A 19,532-nucleotide genomic window follows, 5' to 3' on the forward strand; every position below is an offset into this window, starting at 1 on the left:
GTGCTTTATAATAATCTCCATTCATCTGCAGAGCCGAGGTTTCAGCCAGATGGCATGAAGGTTTCCTCTTTTTGACAGTTGTTCCAGGTCACAAACTGTATGAGTTTCGGCAGTCTTCCTCTGTAACTAGCTCCCTGCAGACTCCACAGCTCAAAGCTGCCATTAATGTTGAGTTTATGGAGCAAACTCATGCTGAGAGTCCACAAGAACAGGAGGCTGTGATGCTGGTGGAAATGACATTCTCGTGCTCTGCTGCCTGTTTATAGCTTCGGGTCAAGGTACTGTATATTTATTTGACACTCTCTATATCTGACACTGAATTGATTGATGGTGTTAGTGGATGCAGAGCAGGATAAAAAAGGCTATTGCTTCTGCAGCACATTCGCTAACTTGGCTTAATAAATAGTGAGAACATTATTCAGCTTTTCTCCTTAATGTCATCCCCCCCCCCCCCCCCTTAAAACCATCTTGTTCTGTTTCTCTTAAGAAAAATTATTCTCAGAGTGCGTTGGAAGGAATCACATATGACAGATAAAGGAGTGAGTAAAGGGGCAGGGGGTAAGACCTTCACTGGATTGATGGGCCGAAGCAGGCCAGCATCACAATGAAGATGGTGTGGGAAAACCTTGCACCCCTTCCCCACTACAAATTCAGTGACTCCCTTCCCCTGGTTGCCCAAAGTGCTTGCCCGATTCAGTTGATTCAGGCTCTATTGACAACTAGAGTCCAAGCAGGTTCATTGGAGTCCAGCTGTAGGGCACGACAGGTGGAGTGTAAACCACCAACTCTCCGGCTAGTTCCCCCTGGTAGTTCAGCCGAAGGGGAGCACAGTAAATAAATAATTGGTTATTTTTATCCTGCTATGGGGCCACGAGGAAGTTTGTGGGGCTTCACAAAGAACAATGCAGGTGGCTGAATCTTTTTACCTCTCTGCCCCAATCATTCCTGGATGCGGGTCAGGTTAACCCCCCCGAGGCCATTGATACTGGCCAATGCCCGCCACTCCTAAACCTGTCCTGGCAGCCATATGGTAATAAGGGATTGCTCTTAAAACGGGGCAGACTTCATGTCAGCGTACTGTACTGGTCAGTTGTCCAATTGCTAAGGTCTTTCCACTATGTCTGTCTTTCTTCCTGCTACAAACTCTCATACATATCAGGAGCAAGGGCAGGTAGATGCATTATACTGAGCCCTGGATACAGATCATTAGGGTCTGCAGGCCAACACATCACAGGTGCCTTTTGGGTTAATCATAGAGTTTTACAGCATAGCATGTCTGCAGCGACTCTCTCAAACTTCTACAGATGTGCCATAGAGAGCATCCTATCCGGCTGCATCACAGCCTGGTATGGCAACTGCTCGGCCCAAGATCACAAGAAGCTGCAGTGTGTGGTGAACACAGCCCACCATATCACACAAGCTTGCCACCCTCCCATTGATTCTGTACACACCTCTCGCTGCCTCAGGAAGGCAGACAGCATTGTCAGAGACCCCTCACATCCAGACTTTGCCTTCTTCCAGACCCTTCCATCAGGCAGAAGGTACAGAAGTCTGAAGTCCCGCACATCCAGACATAGGAACAGCTTCTTCCCCACACCTATTAGGCTCTTCAATGACTCTCCCTCGGACTGATCTGTTCCCTGTAAGAACACCATTCACGATACCCTATGCTGCTCTTGCTCATGTATTTGCTTTGTTTGTCCCCTTGTTCCGTACTGTAACCAATCATTATTTGTTGATGTACCATTTGTCAATGTACTCTGTCGATTATTCTTTTGTCTACTATGTACATACTGTGTACGTTCCCTTGGCCGCTGAAAAATACTTTTCACTGTACTTTGGTACATGTGACAATAAATATCAACCAATCAGCAAGAGGCCCTTCGGCCCATCGCACCTGCGCCTCCCGTCATGCACCATCAAGGGCGGTGGCTCAGGTACTTATTTTCTGCTGGCAAAGGGAAGGAAAGAAGCAGTATAAGCAAGAAGGCGATACTCAGGGGTGGGAACATATGAGTGCTCATGGTACTTGGGCTATGGTGGTAGAAGTGAGAGGCAATGGAGCCAGAGAAGTAATAGGCACTTGGAGCAGGAGTTCACATAGAAAGTTTGATTGTAAAAGATTATATAGTGTTTATATATTTCCCCATTTCAGAAAATGTTACCACAGGAGCTTTGCTGTGACATATGTTTAAAATTACACCATTGAACTAATTTTGGTGTTCAACTGTTCAAAATCATGGAACTGTTGAGCTGGCAGGTATACAAGGGGCTTCTTATAAGAAGGGGCATCTGACATGGCATACCGGGATAGTTAAAGATAATTGGACGTTCCAACCAGCTACACTGCTGCAAGAATCCGATTAATTTGGGTCCCGCGGGCAACATTGGCATGTTAGACTGGTAGACTCCATTCAGCAGGTGATGGGTGAAGTGCGGAGGAGCCAGTTTTAATTAAAAGCTGAGAATGGAGAAACAAACAAGAGCACAGGCTGTTGTACAGGTTATTAGATAACAACAACAGCTTGCATTTATATAGTGCCTCAAGATGGTAAAGGCTCCCAAGGCACCTCACATGAGCGGTGCCAGCCACAATTTGACACAAATCACTCAAAGAGATATTAGGACAGGTGACCACTCTCTTGGTCGAGGAGCAACATCAAGGCGGAGAGAGGGGAAGGGATGCAGAACAGTTTCGAGAAGGGATTCCAGAGCTGAGGGGCAAGGTAGCTGAAAGCATGGCGGCCACTCGTGGAGCAGTGAAAATTGAGAATTCTCAAGAGGCCAGGACTGGAGGAATGCAGAGAGTTCAGAGGCTTTGGGGATTGGAAGATGTCACAGTGATCGACATGAGTGAGGCCATAGAAGGATACAAAAACAAGAGTGAGTATTTTAAATTGAAAGAAGGCTGAGAGGAAAAACAGCAGACTGAAAAGAGAGGAGTTGCTAGACTGGGCTGGAGGACAGTCTGCATGGGAGTTATTCTGGGCGCGATTCTCCCGAGTCACGAAGACTCGGGAAGCTGGCGTCAAAAACGGGCGGGTTTGACGCCAGCCTCCGCCCCCCCCCCCCCCCCCCCCCCCGACCGGGAACGATTCAGCTCCCCGGTCGGGGCTAGCATCGCGCGGCCGTGAACTCCGGCATCGCGGGCTTAACGAATTGCGTTAAGCCCGCTAGCCAGAGTTAGCGACGGCTGACGCGTCAGATGACATCAGCCACACATGCGCGGATTGGACGACTCCAACCCGCGTATGCGCGGATGACGTCATCACGCATATGCGTGAAACCCGCGCATGCGCGGGCCGGTATGCCCCTCAGCCGCCCCTCGAATGGATACAGCGGGGCGACGGAGGGAGAAAGAGTGCACGGGGTAAGTACCCGCTGCCCGCGATCAGTGCCCACCGATCGCGGGCCCATGGCACCCTTGGCACGACTGTGGTACTGCCGTGCCAATCGGTGCCATGGTTCCCCAGATCGGGACTTTACAGCCGTTTTTACGAACGGTCAGACCAGGTGTGTTTGACGTTCATAAAAACGGTCGTAAAGGCCTTGGAAATCGGCCCATCGGCCAGCGGTGAATTGCTGCTCGCCGTAAGAAAACGGCGGGCAGCGATTCGTGTCGGGAGGCGGGCGTGGGGGGGGGGGGGGGGGGGAGAATAGCGGGAGGGCGTCGGACCAGCGTGGCCGTAAAAATTTACGCCGCCCGCTATTCTCCACCCCGTCGTGAGTGCGGAGAATCGCGCCCTCTGTTTATGTTAAATAAGGGTGGCATAGTGTGCAAATTATTTTATATTACTCCACAAAGATAAAGTTTGGAAAATGAACAATATTTGATATAAAAGTGGAAATTTTAACATGTGGTTTCCTTCATGCTCCGGTGATGCCAGAAGGCTGAGTGTGGTAGTATGACTAGGTGTATTACGGTACCTGGGAGTGTGAGCTGCCATTGGTGCAGAGGGTTCGCTGTCCATTGGCCCAAGTATCGTGTTCTCCGCATTAGGGGCTGGTTAGCTCACTGGGCTAAACCGCTGGCTTTTAAAGCAGACCAAGACAGGCCAGCAGCACGGTTTGATTCCCATACCAGCCTCCCCGAATAGGTGCCGGAATGTGGCGACTAGGGGCTTTTCACAGTAACTTCATTGAAGTCGAATCGTGACAATAAGCGATTTTCATTTAATTTTGTTTCATTCCTATTGGCTAAGAGGAAGGTAGCTCTGCCTAAGAGGCGGGGTATAAGAACCCGTGTTCCCCTGCAGCCAGGCATTTTCTGTACGTCTGCTGCCGGGCTCACTTCTTGCTGATTAAAGCCTTTCGTTTCAGACTTCACCTACGTTTCGTGTCCATTGATTGTGCATCAATTTAATCAGCAAGATTGTAAAGGATGGAGCTCCGCATCAAGCCGGAGTGTCTTCGACTCAGCCCCCATGCAGCGAATGCAGCAGCCGCATTTAAGCACTGGCTGGCTTGCTTCAACAGTTACCTGAGCACAGCGGCAAACGTCCCAACGAGGGAGCAGAAACTGCACATCCTCCACTCGTGCGTCGGCACCGCCGTATACACGCTCATAGAGGACACGACAGACTACGACGCAGCTATGGACTTGCTCAAAGGACATTTCATACGGCCAGTGAACCAGGTCTACGCTCGGCACTTACTAGCCACAAGCAGCAGATACCTGGTGAGTCACTGGACGATTTTTACCGTGCCCTCCTCGTGCTGGGGAGGAACTGCAGTTGCCCACAGGTGTCTGCTGCTGAGCATACTGAACTCCCGATTCAAGACGCCTTTGTCGCAGGCATGCAGTCCTCGCAGATCCGCCAAAGACTGTTGGAGAGAGAAACTTTAAGCCTCACGGAGGCACGGCCCCTCGCCTCCTCCCTAGACGTCGCGAACCGAAACGCTCGCTCGTACGCCCCCGACCGCGCAGCGGACCCCTGGGCAGCGTGGAACACGGCCTCTCTCTCCCCCACGGACTCGGACCCACCCCCAGGCCTGCACCGCAGGGCGCCCCGAAAAACCTGCGGGGCCCCGTTGCTATTACTGTGGCCAGACGAAGCACCCCCGTCAGCGCTGCCCGGCCCGTTCCGCAACCTGCAAGGGCTGCGGGAAGAAGGGCCACTTTGTGGCCGTTTGCCAGGCATAGGCGGTTGCTGCGGTCCGAAGCAGCGACTGCGGGACTCCCCCCTTGCTCTCTTCAGGGACCCCGTGCGGCCCGTGGACCTCGCTGCCCCATCCCCCAACGCCACGTGCGATCCCCTGGCGCCGCCATTTTACACCCCCGATGCCATGTGAGAACACCGAGTGCCGCCATTTTGGACCTCTGACTCCACGTGCGGGGAACAGGCACCGCCGTTTTGTCCACCCCCCACCATGTACGGCCGACGGGCGCCACCATCTTGGATCGGCTCCGAGGATCCCGCGGGTGACTACTCCCTGCCTGATGAAGACTCCAACTATCTGCCACGACTCGCTTCAGTCACGCTGGATCAGTCTCGGCTCCGTACCCTCTCCACAGCGAACCCGAAGATTTTACTCAACGGCCACGAGACGAACTGCCTGCTGGACTCCGGGAGCACAGAGAGTTTCGTCCACCCTGCCACGGACGTCTTCCTCAGGGACCCCGCTCCCGACCTGGCTAGCTACCCCTGGGCCCATCCTGCTCCGGAAACATGTGCGGGTGCACAAGTCAGACCTGTTGGTTGAGAGGGTCCAGCTGCTCCACGCGAACCCGCAGTATGCGTATGTGGAGTATCCCGACAGCCGACAGGACACGGTCTCCCTATGGGACCTGTCACCCGCTGGATCCCGACCATTGCCCCCGGCGCCAGCCCCCCCAACCATCCCCCAACCCCAACTGCCGCATCATCGCTCCCCGAGTCACGGACGCCCACAACTCCAACGTCTCCAGCGAAGCTCCGCAGGTCGCACAGGACGTCCAAGGCCCCCGATTGGCTGATCGAGTCTATGTGAACTGCTGATGGACCCTTGTTCTTGCTTGTTCTCTCGTTTTTTCTGCTCTCAAACCTGTATATAGTTACCATGTTCTGACACCCTGTACATAGTTACGGGCCAGTGGGCAGCCACCGTTGAAGAGGAATGATCCAAAATCACTAGTCATACTACCAGTCTCTTACCCACTCGCACGGGACACCCCCCCTCTCTCTCCATGTCCGCATTCGCCGTACACGTCACCCCCCCCCCCTCCCCGGTTCCTTTCTCAACAAGGGGTGAATGTGGTAGTATGACTAGGGGTATTACGGCACCTGGGAGTGTGAGCTGCCATTGGTGCAGAGGGCTCGCTGCCCATTGGCCCAAGTATCGTGTTCTCCGTATTCCTATTGGCTAAGAGGAAGGTAGCTCCGCCTACGAGGTGGGGTATAAGAACCTGTGTTCCCCTGCAGCCAGGCCATTTTCTGTACGTCTGCTGCCGGGCTCACTTCTTGCTGATTAAAGCCTTCCGTTTCGGACTTCGCCTGCATTTCGTGTCCACTAATTGTGCATCACTGAGTTGGGTTGATCTGTCATTAACTTCGACAGCCTCCCCAGATTCCCTGCTCGATACCTTCTGTCTTACAGCCCACTCCTCACCGATTGAAAGCATTGAATCAGAAATGGTTTTCTGTCTGTTCACCTAACTATAAAATAAAGCAGTTCAACAATTTGAAACAAGTCTTGCATCATCTAATGTTAATTCAGTCCACCTTTGGAAGGGTTGCAGGAATACATGCAAAAGGGATGCTTTATTCCATTGTTTCATAGAATCATAGAATCCTTTCAGTGCAGAAGGAGGCCATTTGGCCCATCGTGTCTGCACCGACCCTCCGAAAGAGCACCCTACCTGAGCCCATTCCCCCACCCTATCCCCATAACCCAGTAACCCCACCTCACCTTTTGGACACTAGGGGGCAATTTCACAAGGCCAATCCATCTAACCTGCAGATCTTTGGACTGTGGGAGGAAACCGGAGCACCCGGAGGAAACCCACGCAGACACGAGGAGAAAGTGCAAACTCCACACAGACAGTCACCCAAGGCCAGAATTGAAACTGGGTCTCTGGCACTGCAAAACTAACCACTGTGCCACCGTGCCCCCCCCCCCCCCCCCCCCCCCCCCACTTACCCCAGCATCCCACTATCATACAGATCCATCATACAGTACCACAAAATGAAAAGGTGCCATCTCTGTACAGGAGCTGTCAAACCCAAGAAAAGATACAGAGGGTGAGTTTCTCCGGCCTGCCACACCAGAAGCCGTCAGGATTTTCCGTTTCTCCGGGTGGTCAATGGGGTTTCCCATTATGGGGCAGTCCCACGCCGTCAGGAAACCCCCGGGCTGCCGGCAAAATGGAGAATCCCGATGGTGGGGAATTCAGCCCAGACTGTTTGATAATATTGTCTGCTCATATATTTTGAACAATGGATATTTCAGAGTTACAACGTGCAATCTGAATGAGAAGTGCAGATAGTTCACACACAGATTTTATTCTTGTTCATTTATGGGATGTGGGCTTTGCTGGCTAGGCCAGCATTTATTGCTCATCTCAAGTTGCCCTTGAGAGGACACAACTGAATAGGTTTCTAGGCTAGTTCAGAAGGCACGTAAGAGTCAACCACGTTGCTGTCACAGCTAGACTAAACCAGGTAAGAATAGTAGATTTCCATCCACTAAGGACATTCGTGAACCAGATAGATGTTTACAGCAATTGACAATGGTTTCATGGTCATCATTAAACTTTGAATTGAATACAAATTCCACCATCTGTCGTGGCAGAATTCGAAAGCAGGTCTCTGGATTACCAGTCCAGTGACAATGCCACTACGCCATCAGCTTCCCATCATAATATAGATACCTGGGAGAGAAATATGACATGTAATGTGAGTGAGGAGTCCAATAGGGGCTGGTTTAGCTCACTGAGCTTAAATTGCTGGCTTTTAAAGCAGACCAAGCAGGCCAGCAGCATGGTTCGATTCCCGTACCAGCCATCCCGGATAGGTGCCGGAATGTGGCGACTAGGGGCTTTTCACAGTAACTTAATTGAAGCCTACTCATGACAATAAGTGATTTTCATTTCGTTTCAAGTAGTTTATCTTTACCATAATGGATGAATGAGTAAATACTTAAGAAAGCATTTTAATTTATGTTGCTTTACCATACCACCAGCCCAAATGTATCTTTATAACCAATGTATTTCTTTCAAAGTGCAGACAATATAGTCACAGACACAAATATAGGCAGAGCACCACCCCCCCCCCCCCCCCCCCCCCCCCCCCCCCCCCACCCCCCACCCCATGTTCCAAATGTAGATAGAGCAAGAGGATAAATAATCAGGTAGAATCTCTCTGGATGGTGTTGAGTAAGGTTGATTGAGGACATAGAGGAACGCCCTGCTCTTTGTGTCCTCGCATTGTTTACGTAAATAGGCCTCAATATCACATAAAATCAGTGAGGTATGCAGCACAAAAGGAGGCTATCTGGCCTCTTATCCAAAAGATGAATTACTTGGTTAAAAGCTTCGGCCAAAATTATGCAGGAGGAAACAGGCACTTAATAATAGGTTGCAGGGTGCAGTATTATCAAGGCATACAAAGGATGTCACAAATCATGAGAGCAAGATTTTTTGCACCTTGTTGCAATACGACTTCTCAAGTTGCTGTGTGAATCACTTTTTAAAATTTATTCTAGCCAAATTGCTCATCCTAAATTGCCTTGACAACTGAATATCTTTCTGAGCGATTACAGAGGGCATTGGGAGTCAATGAAATAATGAGCACTAAAGTTACATGCAGTTCTCTTAATCAATGTCCTGACACTAGAATCAGTATCCAGCTCCTCTATCACTGACACACTATGGCTGTTCCTACAATCGACTTAATGCACAGTACCAACTGAATGCCTAGCTTTGATATCCTCTCCCTTCCCCTGTAAGTTTGAACACTACGATGAACAACAGCAGCAATGATGTGGAGATGCCGCCGTTGGACTGGGGTGAGCACAGTAAGAAGTCTTCCAACACCAGATTAAAGCCAATAGGTTTGTTTCGAATCACTAGCTTTCGGAGCGCTGCTCCTTCCTCAGGTGAATCAATAGACATTCACCTGAGGAAGGCGCAGTGCTCCAAAAGCTAGTCATTCGAAACAAACCTGTTAGACTTTAATCTGGTGTTGGAAGACTTATTACTGAACAGCAGCAATGTAATGGGAACTGCATCATTTCCAAGTACCCTTCCAAGACGCACACCAATATGCCTTGTACTCTGAAAAAGAGTCATACAGACTTGAAGGCCGGAACTTTCTGGCCGTACACGCTGGTGGGATCTTCCCACTGCCAATGTTGGCGGGAAATGCAAAGACATTGTAGGGTAGCACGGTGACACAGTGGTTAGTACAGTTGCTTCACAGTGCCAGGGTCCCAGGTTCGATTCCGACTTGGGTCACTGTCTGTGCGGAGTCTGCACATTGTACCCGTGTCTGGGTGGGCTTCCTCCGGGTGCTCCGGTTTCCTCCCACAAGTCCCAAAAGACATACTTATTTGGTGAATTGGTCATTCTGAATTCTGCCTCTGTGTACCCAAACAGGCGCCAGAATGTGGTGACTAGGGGATTTTCACAATAACTTAATTGCAGTGTTAACGTAAGCATTTGTGACAATAATAAAGATTATTATTATTAATGCCTTAGGATAGCTTGTGGCCACAGCTGTGTCCTATTGATCCATGCAGCTCTGGGATGGGGACAGTTTAAAGGAAGACACATTGGGCCCTCAGTCCACTGCTGGAATGCTGCCTCCCGTCAATGGCCGATCTTCAACATCAGCAGGGAACCCATCCGCCAGTGTAAAAGTTTCAGTTGTGAGGAAATAGACCACTCAATTGGATTAATAATTAGACTAATTGATTTCCCGCCACCCCTCGGCGAGTAGCCGTCCTCCTTAAGATGCCGACTCTGGAAAAATCAGACAGAGGTGGTAACACATCCAGCCACAGGCATGGCACACTCCTGCATGAAATTATCTGCCTCTAATTAATCTCGGCCTTTGTGGAAAAGGGTAGGCCAGTGTGTCTGTGCCAATGATATTTGTTGACATCCATGCTGGTAGTTTTACGACTCCGAGAGTCATTGCATGTCTATTGTGTGATCATTTGTAGCTTATTTCCAGATTACAAGACATTCAGATTCCACTGTACAAGATTCCTTCTCAAGAAGGTCAGCGTCCTTCAAATTCATGATATATAGAATGAAACAATTAAAATGTGCCTCACTATTGCTGTACCCTAAACAATTGTATCACATCAGCTGAGATGATGAAATAGCGGCAGGCGAGTCAACGAGTTCAATAAAAATACATGCCCTAGGAGCACTGGCCATTGTTTAAATTAATATTTCTTTAATAGATGGAGCAATTTACGCTTTCTGCGAAGAAAGAATTTTTCAGTTGGATATTCAGTTAGTCTTTCTATGTGGCTTTTAAATGCTGAGCTGCCTCTTCAGATGTGAAAATGTACACTAATGGGACAAAACTTCCTATTTCATTTGACAGGACTTTGAAATGAGCTGGTCTGAACCAGAATAATGATCGACACTGTCAGCTGTTAGTGCTGCACAGCAGGAGACGAGGCTCAAGCATTTAAAACCATCTTCAGCCAGCACTGCCAAGTGGATGATCCATCTAGACCTCCTGCTGAAGACCACTGCATCATAGATGCTGGTCTTCCGACAATTCCATTCACTCCGCGAAATTCTCCCCTACCCGGCGGGGCGGGGGGTCCCGGCGTAGCGGAGTAGCGCCAACCACTCCGGCGTTGGGCCTCCCCAAAGGTGCGGAATTCTCCGCACCTTTGGGGACTAGGCCCACGCCGGAGCGGTTGGCACCACACTGACTGGCGCCCAAACCAGCTCCAGCGACCTTTGACGCCTGGCGCCCGGGCTGGCCGATAGGCCTTCGCCGGTTCACGCATGCGCCGGTGCGTCAGCTGCCGCGGAGGCCGTGGCGGCGGCGGAAGAAAAAGAGTGCCCCCACGGCACTGGCCCGCCCGCCGATTGGTGGGCGCCGATCGCGGTGCACCCCCCCGGGGTCCGATCGCCCCGCCCCCCCCCAGGACCCCGGGGGCCCACTCGCACCACCGATTCCGCCGCCACCAGAGGTGGTTCAAACCACGGCGGCGGGAGAGGCCTCCCAGCGGCGGGACTTCGCCGCAGGGGGCCTCGCCAATCGGCGGGGCGTGATTCCCACCCCCGCCAATTCCCGGATGGTGGAGAATTTCTGCCACGGCGGGATTTTCGGCAGACCCGGGCGATTCTCCGACCCTGCGGGGGATCGGAGAATTTCGCCCATTGTTGCCAAGTTACGGTTGATTACAATTACAACCACCCCTCGGTGAGGTTCGCCAAAAGTGGCTGATCCAGACGAGACCCCTTGATTTGGCACTGTCCGGCCGGAGTACCCCCCAAATTGTTACAAACACGGGTGATGGACGATGAATGGACTTCAAGTCTATATTCAATCCCCTCTGTTGGTGGCAACAAAACTTGCTCTTACAAGGTTCCTTTTCCAGCAGGACACTTTTTGAGACGCCATAGTAATTTTTCAAAAGGAGCCAATTTAACTTGAGTTAAGATAGAGTCAGCTGATTAATTACTAAAAGGGTGAGAAGAAAAACGGTCGGACGTACATATATACATTCATACAGTTTAGAAGTGAGAATTGAGTCCAATAATAAGTAAATATAAATAAAAAGGGACAAAAATAAATAGGTATACAGAACAGTCTTTGACTCGCGAGGTGAAGCATACAACAGTTATGATTCAAGATGCCAGTAGAGCTGGCTTCAGTAAGTGGATAATTAATTTCAAGGTTCCAGTCCTGGGAGCCATACATGGAAAATAGTTGGTTCCTTTATTTTCCAGTGTTCTGTGCTTAGGCAGAGAAACATTCAATTCCCTTTTCAGCTGTGATCTATTTGCTCGCTGGGGCTAACTTGCACAGTCAGCGAGTAAGAGAGAGATTCCTTCAAAAGTCTCCAATTTGCAAGGACACTGTTGGCTGCTTTTGTTGCTGTGTCACACACCTTCAACCTGAAAACCTTCCAGCTGCTTAACCTCACCAAGCACACACAGGCAGTCTCTAGGGCAGCTTTCTTTGCTGGCTTTAAACCCATTGTTTTTATATTCCGAGCTGATAGCGAATCCACAATTCTGTCCAGGCATTACACACTGGTTGCCTTTAGATACAATGGTCATTATGACTATATCAGAGATGGTCATCAGTCTCCTGCCAGCGGGAGGCCGGGAGATTTCTGGACCGTAGGGCCAGCTGGACGGCCCTCCAGACCGTCCCGTTATCCCTCTCCACCTGCCCGTTTCCCCGGGGGTTATAGCTGGTCGTCCTGCTGGAGGCGATACCACTGCTGAGCAGGAACTGACGCAGCTCATCGCTCATGAATGAGGATCCCCTGTCACTGTGGATTAAGCGGGGAAGCCGAACAGAGTGAAGATTGTGTTGAGGGCTTTGATGACGGTGACAGGCGTCATGTTGGGGCACGGGATGGCGAAGGGGAATCTGGAGTACTCATCGACCACACTGAGGAAGTACGTGTTACAGTCTGTGGAGGGGAGGGGCCCTTTGAAATCCACACTGAGGCGGTCAAAGGGGCAGGAGGCCTTCACAAGGCGCGCGCGGTCCGACTGGTAGAAGTGCGGTTTGCACTCCGCACAAACCTGGCAGTCTCTGGTGTTGCGCTGACTTCCTCGGCGGAGTAGGGCAGATTTCAGGCCTTTATGAAGTGGTGCAACCGTGTGACTCCCAGGTGACAAAGGTTGTCATGCAGGGTCCAGAGTCGGTCTACTGGGCAGCACGGTAGCATTGTGGATAGCACAATTGCTTCACAGCTCCAGGGTCCCAGGTTCGATTCCGGCTTGGGTCACAGTCTGTGCGGAGTCTGCACGTTCTCCCCGTGTGTGTGTGGGTTTCCTCCGGGTGCTCCGGTTTCCTCCCACAGTCCAAAGATGTGCACGTTAGATGGATTGGCCATGATACACTGCCCTTAGTGTCCAAAATTTCCCTTAGTGTTGGGTGGGGTTACTGGGTTGTGGGGATAGGGTGGAGATGTGGGCTTGAGTAGGGTGCTCTTTCCGGGAGCCGGTGCAGACTCAATGGGCCGAATGGCCTCCTTCTGCACTGTAAATTCTATGATATTCTATGATACTTGTGTGCTGGCACATGTACCTTGGGATAGGGCATCTGGGGGCTTGTTGAGCTTACCGGGGCAATACAAATTCTTGTAGTTGCAGGTGGAGAGCTTGATCCTCCACCTCAAGATTTTATCATTCTTGATCTTGCCCCGTTGTGTGTTGTTAAACATAAAGGCTACCGACCGTTGGTCAGTGAGGAGAGTGGTTCTCCTGCCGGCCAGGTAATGCCTCCAATGCCGCACAGCTTCAACGAAGGCTTGGGCCTCTTTTTCGACGGAGGAGTGCTAAAGTTCGGACGCATGAAGGGTGTGGGAAAAGAATGCCACGGGCCTGCCTGCCTGATTGACCGTGGTGGCTAGAGCGACGCCTGATGCGTCGCTCTCCACTTGAAAGGGCAACGTCTCATCGACTGTGTGCATCGCGGCCTTGGCGATGTCGGCTCTAATACGGTTGAAGGCCTGTTGAGCCTCGGCCGTCAGGGGAAAAAGGGTGGACTGGGTGAGTGGCCAAGCTTTGTCCGCATAGTTTGGGACTCACTGGGCGTAGTACAAAAAGAACCCCAGGCAGCGCTTGAGGGCCTTGGGGCAGTGGGGAAGGGTGAGCTCCATGAGGGGGCGCATGAGTTCGGGACCGGGCCCCAGAACTCCATTCTGGACCACGTAGCTAAGGATGGCTAAGCGGTTCGTGCTAAGTACGCACTTCTCCTTGTTATAGGTGAGGTTTAGGAGAGAGGCGGTGTAGAAAATATGGCAAGGTTGGCATCGTGGTCCTGCTGATTGTGGCCGCAGATGGTGACATTGTCTAGGTACGGGAAAGTGGTCTGCAGCCCGTACCGGTCGACCATTCGGTCCATCTCCCTTTGGAAGACCGAGACCCCGTTGGTGACGCCGAAAGGAACCCTGAGAAAGTGGTAGTGGCGGCCATCTGCCTCGAAGGCGGTGTATGGGCGGTCCGCCTTAGGGATGGGGAGCTGGTCCACAGTTGAGAAGACCCGGTACTGTGCAATCTGATTGACCATATCAGATATGCGTGGGAGGGGATACGCGTCGAGCTGCATGTACTGACTGATGGTCTGGCTGTAGTCCACGACCATTCGGTGTTTCTCCCCAGTTTTCACCACTACCACGGGCTCACCAGGGGCTGTTGCTGGCCTCGATGATGCCTTCCCGAAGCAGCCGCTGGACCTCGGACCTGATGAAGGTCCTGTCCTGGGCACTGTACCGTCTGCTCCTGATGGCGACGGGTTTGCAGTCCGGGGTTAGGTGTGTGAATAGGGAAGGTGGGTCAACCTTTAGGGTCGTGAGGCCGCACACAGTAAGGGGTGGTAGGGGCCCACCAAATTTCAGTGTTAGGCTCTGGAGGTTACACTGGAAGTCCAGGTTGAGTAGCAGGGCAGCGCAGAGGTTGGGGAGGACGTAGAGGCGGAAGCCGCTGAGTTCTACGCCCTGGAGCGTGAGCGTGGCTATACAGTACCCCCGGATCGCCACGGAGTGGGACCCGGAAGCCAGGGAGATTTTATGATTGGCGGGGTGTACCGCGAGGGAGCAGTACCTTACCGTATCTGGATGGATGAAGCTTTTAGTGCTCCCGGAGTCCAGCAGACAAGAGGTCTTGTGCCCATCGATCTTCACACTTGTCGAGGCGGGCGAGACTGGTCAATCGTGACCGAGGCAAGTCGCGGCTGGTCGTTGCTGGTGTCGAACGATGGGGTGCCCGGGGGGCACAGGTCCTGGAATGATGGTGGCGCCCATGTGCCGTGGGGGAGACAAAATGGCGACACCTGATGATCTTGGGTTGGACAAGATGGCGGAGCCCATGGGCTGCACGTGGTCCGAGGAGGGAAAGATGTCGGTGCCCATGGGCCTCACGTTGTCCGAGGAGGGGAAGATGGCGGCGCCCACTGGCCGCGCGTGGCCCAAGGAGGAGAAGATGGCGGCGCCCACTGTCCGTACGCGAGGGGGGTCAGGGCGATAGCGGCTGTTGCGCGGGCCTGGCACACCGCAGCGAAGTGCCCCTTTTTGCCGCAGGCCTTGCAAAGGGTGCTGTGGACCGGGCAGGGTTGGCGGGGGTGTTTCTGTTGCCCGCAGAAGTAACATCGGGGCCCCCCGGGGTTGGCTAGCTGGCACGTGGCACAGGCGTAGGATTGGCTGGGTGAGGCCCCCGGTGTGGCGTCCATCTGTGGAGTCCACGATGCGTAGGAGGAGTGGGCCGCGCATCTGGAGGTGTAGGCATGAATATTGTGCTAGGTGACTGTCATCGATAGCGCCAGCTTTTTGGTTTCTGCGAGGTCGAGCAGGGGGCCCCCTCTAAAAGTCGCTGCCGTATGAGGTCTGACCCTATCCCTGTAACGAAAGCGTCCTGCATGAGGATGTTTGAATGTTCCATGGCCATGACGGCCTGACAGTCATAGTCTCTGACCAGGGGAATTAAGGCACGCCAGAAATCTTCTACAGACTCACCAGGGAGTTGGCAACGAGTCGAGAATACGTGTCTGGCAAAGAGCGTGTTCGTCTGCTGGGCGTCATTCTCTTTCAGTAGCGCCATGGCTGCATCGTAGGTCGGCGCATCCTGGATAAGAGGAAATACATTGGAGCTTAGCCGCAAGTAGAGTATCTGGATCTTCTGAGCTTCATGAATTGGGTCTGGTGCAGACCTGATGAAAGCTTCGAAACAAGCTAGCAAAAGTTGAAAGTCCTTTTTTGCATCGCTTGATTGCGGATCCAGCTGCAGGCGATCCGGCTTGATGCGGGGGTCCAACTTCTGAAAATCGTAGAGTAATAAATTGATGCACAATCAATTGCACAGAGACGAGAGTTGAATACAACTGAGGCTTTATTACTCTAAGATGTGTGACCTCCTACAGCAGCTGGTGAAATGGCTGCTGTACAGGGAGCACACATATTTATACTCCGCCTACTGGGCGGAGCCAGCACGCAGGGACTACCCCCGTACCTGTAGTACAGGATCTTACCTCACATCTCCTAATATAGTAAGAAGACTTACAACACCAGGTTAAAGTCCAACAGGTTTGTTTCAAACACTAGCTTTCGGAGCACTGCTCCTTCCTCAGGTGAGGAAGGAGCAGTGCTCCGAAAGCTAGTGTTTGAAACAAACCTGTTGGACTTTAACCTGGTGTAGTAAGGCTTCTTACTGTGCTCACCCCAGTCCAACGCCGGCATCTCCACATCATCTCCTAATATACACAACAGTGGTGATTACCACGCTCCGCACAGACAGTGACCCAAGCCGGGAATCGAACTGGCGCTGTGAAGCAACAGTGCTAACCACTGTGCTGAGTTTAGAGTAACTGGATTGTTACCATCTCTATTCCTGCAAGAAACTTCAGAGGCACCTCCCATCTGCGTACCAACTCAATGTGCACGTGATTTGTGTCTAATATTAAATCCCTGGTCTGAGCCAAACGCTACCAGACGGTGCAAATCTTCTGTGAGAAAGGAGGGAGGATCTAAGGTAGGGTCATACTGGGCCAGCCTTCGTCCTCCCAGCAACAGGTCAAGAGGTGATATTGCCACAGGGTCGCAAGAAAATCACCTGCCCACCCACCCACTGAGCTGAGGATCATGTGGCAGAATTGGGAAGGAGGAGACAATAACAAACCCCAGCTGTGATAACAACAGAAACATGTTATGAGTAGATGGCACAGAAATCGGTAGCCTCCACAGAAAGGGAAGCAAAGGCCCTTGGTTTTGTGACTCCAACTGTTTGTGTTCTATGGGTTTCTGCGCTACAGGCATGTGTTATTTATGCATTTATTTCTTTCTAATCTTGGGATTCCACCGGAATAAACTGTAACTTGTCAGCCATCTAGTGGTGACACCTATATGATCAGTGCAGGATACTGAATGGTGATAAGGAAACTGCCACTTAATGGGAGGGATTCATATCATGTGAGAATACTTTGTCTGTTTAAACTTGCAAACCAAGGCTTGAGGTTAGATTCCAAACTTGACATTTTCCTTCCTTTCAGTTGTTATCTATTGTTTTGGCGGCTGCATTCAGTTAAACTATCTCGTTCTCCCACACTAACTGCTTTGTTTGTGGAATTGTGGTTTTGCAAGTCGTGATGGAATTTCACAACATGAACTGGCCATATTCCTCAGGTAGTGTCACAGTTTTGATGTTGTTCAAGGAAATGTACCACACTCCTCATAATAGGAATAACCCTACTGCTGAGGCAGCCCCATGAAGAATGGAGTGGAAGAGCTTCTGAGAGACGGGTAAAATCAGAAACCAGGGAATGAAGGACAGTAATCATACAAATTAATTACTTATGTTAGGAGGTCCATCTGTTTCAATTTTCATACCGACTTGAATTTTAGCCATCTGTACCCGCACCAGGGGCTGGATTCTCCAATTCTGGGGCTATGTCCCCATGCCAGCGTGGGAACGGTGGCATTTTACGCCAGAGAATATGACGTTAAACGGCCACCAATTCCCCGTTTTGCTGGGGGCGAGCAGGAAGGCAGCGTAGAGCACTCGACCTGCAGCGGCCTGGCCATGCAACATGGCAGTACCGCATGCAGACCTGGCACACAAAAGAGTCCCCCCCCCCCGGCCGGCTCGCGTGCCCTAGACCACCTCCCAAAGTGCCCCCAGCCCCTGATGAAATCCCCTCCTGCCCGTGGATTGGCCCTTCCCCGACTGTGGTAGTGCTGGACTGAGTCCGCAACTGCCAGGCCGATATCCCGACGGATGAGACCACACGGCCGGTCGGGGCACAGCATCGGGGGATGGGCTTCAGACAATGTCCTTATAATGAAGATTATTATAAAATTATTAATATACTAGAAGAATTAACGAACATACAATAATAATCTTTATTATTATCACAAGTAGGCTTACATTAACACTGCTATGAAGTTACTGTGACAATCCCCTAGTTGCCACATTCCCGCGCCTGTTCGGGTACACTGAGGGAGAATTCAGAATGTCCAATCCACCTAACAAGCACATCTTTCAGGACTTGTGGGAGGAAACCGGAGCACACGGAGGAAACCCACGTAGACACGGGGAGAACGTACAGACTCCGCACAGCCAGTGACCCAAGCCGGGAATCGAACCTGGGACCCTGGCGCTGTGAAGCAACAGTGCTACCCACTGTGCTACTTTGCCGCCCTCAACATATATATAGAACATACGCCACCCACACACCAGGTTCAGAGACAAGGTGAAAATAGCACCAGCCTCAAGGGCCAAGTGAGGGGCTGAATGGCCTAATGCTTGCCGTTCCCCCTGTTCCTCATTTGTCAACAAGGGGGAGGTGTGTCCCGCCTTGAAAGGGTGCAGTCGGCGAACGACCGGCAGGATCATGTTTCTGGCGGGTTTTTTTCTCGCTCTAAAACATGCTTTGACATATTTTTGATCGGGGAAAGTATGTTGACAGGCAATGAGGTAAGAGCCCGCCCCCAGACATCAACTTTTTATTCAGTCTTTTATTGCACTTGCAGCCTCTGACGCTGAGGCCACTTTCATCCTCAGATAAGCAGCTCCACATTAACAAGGCGCACGGCTTGTTTTGTTTTGAAAAGCTCAGGAGCAAACGAAAGAAAACCTTTCAAAAACATCAAAAAAAAAACGAATTGGTATTTTTCAACGACTTTTCTCTTTTTTTATATCTCAAGAAACAACGTTGCAGGCATTGGGAAGAAAGACACTTATTTTTTTTCGACTTCCTGGAGATTTTTTTTCATTGCAGTCGTTCATGCAACGTTTTTCTTAAAAGTTATCAGAGAGAAGGGGGTAAAAGAAAAACCCAGAAACGATGTGCGTCTGCTTCAGCGAATTGCTCCTGCGGAGCTGTCAGAGGTATGGTCGTGTTTGGAGATTGTCAGGGCTGCTGGTGTCCCTGTGCTTCCTGCAGGTTCTGCTGCTGGGAACCAGCTCTGCCTACGAGTCCAGCCAGGATTACTATGACCAGTATGAGGACGAAGAGGAAGGCGAGGTAAAGATGCATGTTAACCCCAGATCTCTCCAGCCAGCTGGCATCCTTAGAAGCGTTTCTATCTGCTCGTTTGGTGTTGGGAATGTACTAACATTTTAATATATTGAGGACGGTGTGTAAAGGAGACAGTTTTGTCAGTCCATGAGGCAATATTGCTTTGCCACACATAAAGACTCCTTGCATTGGGGCAGGGTTTTCAGTGCACACGTATATTGCTGTTGAAGAATCGATTTAGTTAAAAGATACACCTTGATTGCAGTGTGTGGCAGCTCTATCACTACATGTGAGTTTGCATTGGACTGCCACAGTAAATACTTGTGTCACAATCACCATCCTTGGGCATAGAATTATACAGCCCAGAAGCAGACCATTCACTCCATCGTT

The 19,532-nt window shown here is 51.1% G+C and overlaps 1 protein-coding gene across 1 annotated transcript in view; it reads left to right on the forward strand.

Annotated features, from left to right (window-relative positions):
- Positions 1 to 19,532, forward strand: part of LOC119964273 (vascular endothelial growth factor C-like) — a 209,179-nt gene that overhangs the window by 63,599 nt on the left and 126,048 nt on the right. The window contains exons 3-4 of the mRNA XM_038793548.1: positions 18,655 to 18,789; positions 19,068 to 19,148. Of these exons, the coding sequence (XP_038649476.1) occupies positions 18,655 to 18,789; positions 19,068 to 19,148 (216 nt within the window). The remainder of the gene's footprint in view (positions 1 to 18,654; positions 18,790 to 19,067; positions 19,149 to 19,532) is intronic.

This window comes from Scyliorhinus canicula, chromosome 4 (genome assembly GCF_902713615.1).
Source record: "Scyliorhinus canicula chromosome 4, sScyCan1.1, whole genome shotgun sequence".
NCBI lineage: Eukaryota > Metazoa > Chordata > Chondrichthyes > Carcharhiniformes > Scyliorhinidae > Scyliorhinus > Scyliorhinus canicula.